General features: G+C 39.1%; 1 protein-coding gene across 1 annotated transcript in view; it reads left to right on the top strand.

Annotated features, from left to right (window-relative positions):
* Positions 1–8656, top strand: part of NPNT (nephronectin) — a gene marked incomplete at its 5' end in the record, with an annotated part of 85304 nt that overhangs the window by 19607 nt on the left and 57041 nt on the right. Inside the window, one exon of the mRNA XM_006778908.2 lies at positions 4171–4221. Coding sequence (XP_006778971.1) covers positions 4171–4221 — 51 coding nt within the window. The remainder of the gene's footprint in view (positions 1–4170; positions 4222–8656) is intronic.

Here is an 8656-nt window from a genome sequence, read left to right as displayed (position 1 = left end):
ACCTCCCAATCTGCCCTGCTCTGTGCATGACAGGGGGTGGCACCCCAACTCCCCAATCAGCCCTGCTCTGAGCCCAACCAGGGGCTGCACCTAGGGATTGGGCCTGCCCTCTGCTACTCGGGAGCAGGCCTAAGCCAGCAGGACGTTATTTCCCGAGGGGTCCCAGACTGTGAGAGGGCACAGGCCGGGCTGAGGAACCCCCCCCTTCCGCCCGAGTGCACAAATTTTTGTGCTCCGGGCCTCTAGTCCTATATAATAAAAGGGTAATATGCAAATCGACTGATCAGTAGAATGATTGGTTGCTATGACCCGCACTGATCACTAGGGGGCAGACACTCAATGCAAGAGCTGCCCCTGGTGGTCAGTGTGCTCCCACAGGGAGAGCACTGCTCAGCCAGAGGCCAGGCTGAAGGCTGGTGAGTGCAGCAGTGGTGGCAGGAGCATCTCCCGCCTCTGTGGCAGTGCTAAGGATGTCCAACTGCCAGGCTAGGCCCGTTCTGTCGGGAGCGGGTCTAAGCCGTCAGTAGGACATCCCCCAAGGGCTCCTGGACCGTGAAAGGGTGCAGGCCAGCTGAGGAACTCCCCTGCCCCCAGGTGCATGAATGTCATGCACCAGGCCTCTGGTTGTAAATAATGCTGCTATGATCATGTGGGTGCATATATTCTTTCTGATTAGGGTTTCAGAATTCTTAGAATATATTTCCAGAAGTGGGATCACTGAGTCAAAAGGGAGTTCCATTTTTTAAAAACTTGTTTTCTTTTTAAAATAGGTATATTTTATTGATTTCAGAGGGGAATAGAGAGGGAGAGAGAGATAGAAACATTAATAATGAGAATCATTGATCAGCTGCCTCCTGCATGCCTTCTATTGGGCATGGAGCCTGCAACCCAGGCATGTGCCCTGATCGGGAATCGAACTGTGACCTCCTGATTCATAGATCTCCACTCAACCACGGAGACACACTAGCCAGTCAAGGCAGTTCCATTTTTAATTTTTGGAGGACACCCCATACTGTTTTGGGTTTCATCCAAAAAGGTTGTATCAGTCAGCATTCTCACCAACAGTGGACTAGGGTTCCCTATTCTCCATATTCTCTTCAACACTTGCTGTTTGTTGACTTATTGATGATAGCCACTCTGGCAAGTGTTAGTTAATACTTCATTATAGTTTTAAATTGCATTTCTCTGAAAATTAGTGACATTGAACATTTTTTCATATGTTTATTGGCCATGTATATATCCTCTTTAGAGAAGTGTCTATCTAGGTCCTTTGCCCATTTTTTAATTGGATTGTCTGTCTTCCTGGTGTTGAGTTGTATAAGTTCTTTGTATAGCTTGGAGATTAACCCTCTATCAGTTGTAACATCGGCAAATACGTTCTCCCATATAGTAGGTTCCCTTTTCATTTTATTGATGGTTTCTTTTGCTGTGCAGAAGCTTTTTACCTTGATGTGCTCCATTTGTTTATTTTTTTCCTTTGCCCTAGGAAATATATTGGCAAAAAAATTCTACACCAGATATCTGAGATTTTACTGTCTATGTTTTCTTCTAGGATTTTTATGGTTTTGTGACTTACATTTACATTTTTTATCTATTTCATGTTTATTCTTGTGTATGGTGTAAATTGGTGGTCTAGTTAACAGTAACTTTTTTTGACGATGAGAAATATGGCGTGACGTTTAAAGTTGGGCATGGGGAATTTTTAAAGTTACTTTCTAGCTAAAGACTAGGGTTGAGAAGTAGATGTACAGTGTCAGGAGGGACCTTTCCCTTCCATGCATGTACCTCGCATTTGTCACCTAGAAGGAGGTACATGTGTCAGGCTATGCTCTATGTGCTCAAGAGGCCGTGCGAGTCCTGTCTGAGTCACGTGGAAACTGCATCCGTTATCTTAGCCTGAAGCATTTTATTATTTATTTGCCAATGATTATGATTGGCCTAACATTTGGGCATTTTATAATCCTTTACAGCAAGTTAAACTATATACCAGATGATAGACATACATTTGGATCATAAGTAGGCTCAGTTCCTTAGGGTTTCTTATCCCTCATTTTCTTTAACACCGTCCACAGCCCAGGATTGCCTCCAAGTCTATAAACCTGTGTTTAGCACGCAGGGAGTAATCCCTGAATAATTTAGCTTCTCTGGCTTATATTAGTCACAATTTCATAAAGTCACCAGAGTGCTTATTGTTTTTAACTATGCCTAACATCCTTGAGGGCCCTCAGTGAAGTGCATAGCATCGCCGAGAAGCCTCAGAGGTATCTAAGCAGCGGTTCTCGGGCAAGTGGCAGGAGAGAACTGAGGGGACTCGCTGGTAACATTGCCTGTATTTACTGCTGTGGCTGTTTTACACTGGCTGTAAAGAACACAGATTATTAGGAGGAAATGAGACAGGATCATCTATATTAGGTGCTACTAATGAATCCTATTTTAGTGCTTCTCACGGTGGTGTTTATACCACATGCAAAAAAATACATGTAGTGCATTTATTTTTGGCAACTTTCACAAAGATTATGGTGGTGGTTGCCTATGAAAATTTCCTTATGTGTCAAAAGAAAATAGATTCCAGAAACTTCCTGGAAATAATCTCTTCCAGGTTTAACATTTCTTTAAAATGCAGTTTTGTATAGTTTAAAAATGCAAGTGTTAAAATATGGGGCATTTGCTAAAGTTTCATGCTAAAAGCCTTATTAGTGGATGTATATATATCAATATTATAAAATTCACAAAATCTCTGTCAAGGCTGACTTCTGTTAAGTAGGAAAAATGTGACCCAACTTAACGATATTCTAAAATGAAAATAAATTATACAGAACTGTTTGGCTGCTTGTTAGGAAATAATGATGTTTGCTATTCTTTATTGTTTAAACCTTTGTTTAAAATCATTTAATATATTTTTCTTGAGAATTAGATTCAAAATTGGCAATTAAAAAGTATTAAAGAAACGGTATCCTTTTATATTTTTCCCTTCTCATATATAACCATTGTTATAAACAATTGTTCTTAATATGTGATCTGCAATCTAATTTTTAGTTTATGCTTTGATTTGTTTTCAGATTTTTGTTTAGATTGTACCTGATATGTTTCATTATCTATTTTAAGAAATGTATCAACATCAAGGTATGGTGAATTCTTTTGAAGTTAACAACAGTAAAAAATCCCCACTGATTTCTTATGAACCTAACCAACATAAAAAATCTCTAACAAGGAAATCTAATATGTGCCTTTAAAAATATAGAGCAATAATACTGCCCTGATAAAATTACTACAACATTAATTCAAATTGAACATAGAATTGTTTTCTTTTGCTGGTGCCCAAAAGAAGGCTCTATTCATCTAATTTTAAATTCTACAAATAAATATACAAATTGAAAATTAAAGTGAGTGTTTTATGCTTTAAGGAGGTAAGATGTTAATGCAAAAGAGAGGTAATAAAATAATCTCTTCCCTTACCTCTAGGGTCTCTAGGCTGGTCAAATCCTGACCATTATTAGTTGTGTTTCAAGTTTCTTCCATTTACTTTCATTAAACTGAGTTATTTATGTATCCTTTAAGTGAAATGGCTGAGCTTTCAGGGTAATTCTTGTTGCTATGGACAACCAAAGCAGCCATGCAAGAAGAAAATGCTGTGGAAGGAAAGAAAAAAAACCCTTAATATTTCTTCCCCAAATTTGAAGAGAAAAGGGAACACACAGTATCTAAGAAAGCAGGTAAGTAAAGATATATCCGATTTAAAATCTACCAGCCTTGGTTACTAATTGATCAAAGGTTTTAATTTTTTTCAGATACTTTGTCCAACACACATTTAAATAAAAGGATACTGTCTCTTGGAACCAAAAATTAATATTCTGAAAAGTGAAAAATTGGATTGGAAGGTACAGTGTCACAAAAGGTCTGAATATTTTAACTTAGAATTTGGACTATGAAAGAATAGCACAACTTCAGTTATTAGTTAATATTTTTGTTACAAAATGTTTTCTAATGACAAAATGGTGACTAAAATATTACTATTTTAAACATGTCCTAGATTTTTTTTTGTTTCAGAAAAGCACTGAAAGTTGAATATGTGTAAGTCTCCGGGAATGTAACAAGTTGATAAATACCCAAGTTCCGCCTCCTTACAGAGAAAAGATCTGGAATTTCTTTTTTTGGACATTTGTTTTGCAGCTTTCTACGTCTTAAGGCAGAGAATAGCCAGGATAAGGTGCCAGCTCAAAGGTTAGATGAACATATTTCTTGCAATAATTTTGGCTAATATATGTCTTAAAAGGCATAACTTCTAAATAATAACTTCACAAAATTAATCAATAAAACTTAACATTAGTTGTGGTTTTTTGAGTTGCTTTTGTGGGGAGAACTATGTTCCTTAGAGATGTGTTTATTCTGTTCATAATTATACTAAGTTAACTCTATTTCAGTTATTACATTAAACTTTTCCCTTTCAGTTTGTAATTTCTTTTTCTTATTTTGTGAATCTAATAAATTGACCTCCATTCTAACCTAAAGGGACAGTTTATATTTTTAATACTTAAAGAAGCAAATTTTAAAAAACCCACAAAGTTCACCAAATGAAATTACTAACACCAGCCTATCATTAACCTGAGGGAATTGTATTCATATTAATTCTTCATGGAAAAATTCAGGTAAGAAATATTTTTTTGTATAAAAGATATAAGATGTTATAGTAGCGCCTACAACTATTCATGCTATTCTTTTTGGTACATAAAGTGTTCCTTGTTTAAAGTATTTTTGGAAGTGAATAATGCCACTGAACAGATCACCCTACTGACACTTCAGTGGAAAATTTTGGTGAAATATGTAAAATTCTATTTAATTAAATTGGTGCCAAGAAGACAACATACTTTCACCGGATAGATGAAAGAGAGGATTTTGATAACAACATTTGGGAACAAAATTGGTAATGCTAGAAATAAAAGTTAAGGAATTTCTTCAGAGAGACTTAAAAAAGTTCAAGTGTCTGTGTCTTATAGTTACTCACAGTTCCAGAATTAACTAGCTGAGCTATGACTGAGTTAGGGAGGCAGTGCCATAGAGAGAGTAGAAAGTGGGCTTTGTCACCAACAGATCTGGGTACAGGACCTGTTCCTGTCACTTGAAGACCATGAGATATTAGATATTTTATTTAACTTTTCTGAGCCACAATTTCTACTCTCTAAACCTATTTTGCAGGATTGTTGCTGGCTTGATAAATGCTTGCTACTATTAGTGTGTGATGATACATAGAACAAATGAATTTTGAACTGTGTTTATTAGGGTCCATTGTAGTATCCATAGTATTGCATGTTTTTAAATACATTTTGTTTACCCTGCCCATCTTTTGAAAATAATCACTTCTCTAATGAAGTTCATATTGCTTTTTGCAAATGAATATGTGTGTGTGTGTGTGTGTGTGTGTGTGTGTGTGTGTGTGTAACTCAAAGAGAAGTGAAAAGGAGACAATTTGCAAACCTCGGACTGGAGTATGGTTTTGGTTACCTAACCCAAAGAAAAGGAACCGAAGGAACTAGAATTTAACTGTAGAGCTACCACTACAGATGCTATGATTTATTTGATGCACACTTACTTCGCAAACTGAAATTGCACTTAGAGTTACTGTGATTGATTTGACAAACATTGGAGAGCTCACTAGGGGCAAGGAGTGAAGGTGGTTGCTGGGAGAGTTGCGAAGACTGGTAAGACGTGGACTCTTGCTTGCAAGGAGCTGAGTGGTAAGAGGCTGTCCCATTCCTTCCAGTATTCTAAGGTAGGAAAGAGTTAGGGATGAAGAGTTGAGGTTGTGCAGAGGAGGAAGAATCACTTCCAACTGGAGAGGATCAAGGACGATTTCATACACTCAGTGCTATTCAGTTGATTTATTTATTCAACACATATCGAGCGCTAGCATCTGCCTGACCCTGGGTCAACCACTGCAGATACCACATCAGTTAGAGGAAGCTCTGGGCATTCATGTCATTATGGTCAGTGTTGAAGGACCACAGAGGAGGACAATATTGATGAGAGTTGTGTTTTGATACAGATGTGTTTTGAGATAGGATACTGCAAGAGCATGTCTCGGGGTGTATTCAGACCAGGAGTGAAGGACTAGTGGCCCAGCTAAGTCCTGAGGGATCTGTCAAGTGGAGGGCACCCTGGCCAGACAGAAAAATGCATTAAAACTTCAGAAGCCACAGGGCAAGGGGCACGTTCCAGGAAATGTAAGAACTCTAGTCCAGCACTGGGTGGTGTGTTTGAAGGGAATCTGATGAGAGATGCTGTGGAATAAGTAAGGATGGGCGGGCTCAGGGGAGGCCTTTGATGTCATCTAATTAGACTGGCTTTTGTGCCAGAGTTGTCGAGGGGCATTGTAAAGATTTTAAACAGGGACAGCACATAATCAAATTTATATTTCAGAGGTCTTAAGCTGGTGCTGCTGGGTCAGATCTGACATATAGTTGGATTTGGTTTCACTTAGAGTATTTTAACATTTTTTAAAAAATAGTTGCCAGGGCAGATATCAGGCTTTTTGAAAAACCAGTAGCTGCATTGCAGCGAGGAGTTAGGCTGCAGTCGGTCGCTTATCAGCTGCCCTGTCGGGAAGGAGCATGTATTTCATCTGATCATGCAGCTTGCTGCTTCTTCAGGGCAAATGCCTGGGACCTGTAGGCATTTGAGGTTCTGGGGCCCGTTTCAGAATGTGTTCTTGAGTGGCAATTTAGAGAAGAGCCATTTGAGGCTCAGGGCTAGAGGTTGTTCCAATAAAACTGATGAGAAATTAGGTTTTATCTTAAGTAGTAGTGGTGGGAACAGAGAGAAGGAAAAGGAATGAAGGTACTAAAGAGAAAAGATGGAGAGGGATGCCTCGGGCAGTGGTGGGCCTGTGGGCTTCATAGACAGAGAGACCTGACTGCTACCAGGTCTCAAAAAACTGTGCTTTTGAGAAACGTACCTAACTTTTCTGAGCAGTAGTTTCTTTTTTTGGTAAAATGCAGATAAGAGGCCTATTTCATAGGGGTTTTATGAAGATCAAATGAGAAAATACAAAGCATTTTGCTCAGTAATTGGCTCCTGTTAGTTCACATTCAGGAAAATGGTGCTGGTCGTGGTGACGATGGTTGAGGCATGAGGGGAGACGGAATCAGGGATGATGTCCAGGTTTCGGGTGTCTTATTGGGGGAGCTGAAGAACACGGGAGAAAGTGCAGGTGGTGGCATCAGTACTGGTGTGGTGTGCTTGAAGTGCTCTGAGGCTGTAAAGTCAAGGGTTTGGTAGGTGGTTGGGTGCTGGGGTCTGGAGCTCAGGGCTGGGATCCGGGCAGGACACAGGCTATGATTTGATGATCTGCCCACCACTGTCCCACTCAAACCTCCCTCCCCCTCCGTCAACTTCCTCAGCCTAAGTATTCATCACAACGACCTTCATAGAGGAGTGACTTTAAGCAGGACAGGAAGAATTTGGAAGAGAAGATGCAATATTACCTTTTGACTGAAATGTGACCTCATAGCTTTAAGTTACTGAAAAAATTATCTCCAGTTTACTATTTTGGCCTCCAGTCAAAAGAAATGAATAATTCAACATTTGTTTATATCAGGACTGAAAAAAAGTCACCCTTTACAAATGTCAGGCCTTTTCTCTATCTTTTGTTGGCTTTTTCTATTTTATATCACCAACACTACTAATTCTACGCAAATATTCATCTGAAAGTGAGTAATTGTTAGGAATGATTGACCACACTTTTTTTTTTTTAAGTTTGTGTTCTTTCTCTTTTTTTTTAATATATTTTATTGGTTTTTTACAGAGAGGAAGGGAGAGGGATAGAGAGTTAGAAACACCGATGAGAGAGGAACATTGATCAGCTGCCTCCTGCACACCCCCCACTGGGGATGTGCCCACAACCAAGGTACATGCCCTTGACCGGAATCGAACCTGGGACCCTTGAGTCCGCAGACCGATGCTCTATCTGCTGAGCCAAACCAGCCAGGGCGAGTTTGTGACTTTTTGTGCCAATACAATCCCTAGTCCTTCTGCCTTGATTATCTCTTCCCATTTTTATCCAACTGGAGGCATCATCTGTTAGAATCCAACCCAAGCATCACCTACTCTGTTGCGCTCTCTCTGCCCCTGCACAGGCAGTGTTACTCCCTTCCTCCTTTCCCTTGCTTACTAAGCTTAATTTGTTCCAAAGAGAAAACGCAAGCACATATGCGTATAAACAAAGCCAAGGGATGAGTAGGATTATGAAAAAAAGATTGCTGACATAATTGAAAGATGTTCTTTCTTCTGTTGAATGTCACTCTAGAAAAATACTTGTCCCCTGTAACTACACAGCCACAGCAAGGCAAACAACCAAACAAAAAGGATAACCTACCTTTTTTTGTTTTCTCTCTTTCTCTTTTATATTATGTTTCCTGAATATTCTGTTAATCAACTCATTACTCTTGGCACTGGTCACATTTTTAACACTGTTCTGACTAAATTCCATGAATGATTTGTGAATTCCTCAATATGTAACATATCGCCCAGATAAGATCAAATGCATATGTGTAAACACAAACAGGAAATGAAGGAAAATAAGAGCACACAATGGCTACTCAAAATTGATTTTGGATTTGACTTTGCTTTTTATTTTAAAACATTTCCTGACGGATTGAAAAGA

Source organism: Myotis davidii, unplaced genomic scaffold, assembly GCF_000327345.1.
Source record: "Myotis davidii unplaced genomic scaffold, ASM32734v1 scaffold967, whole genome shotgun sequence".
NCBI lineage: Eukaryota > Metazoa > Chordata > Mammalia > Chiroptera > Vespertilionidae > Myotis > Myotis davidii.
This window is presented reverse-complemented; position numbering and strand designations above follow the sequence as displayed.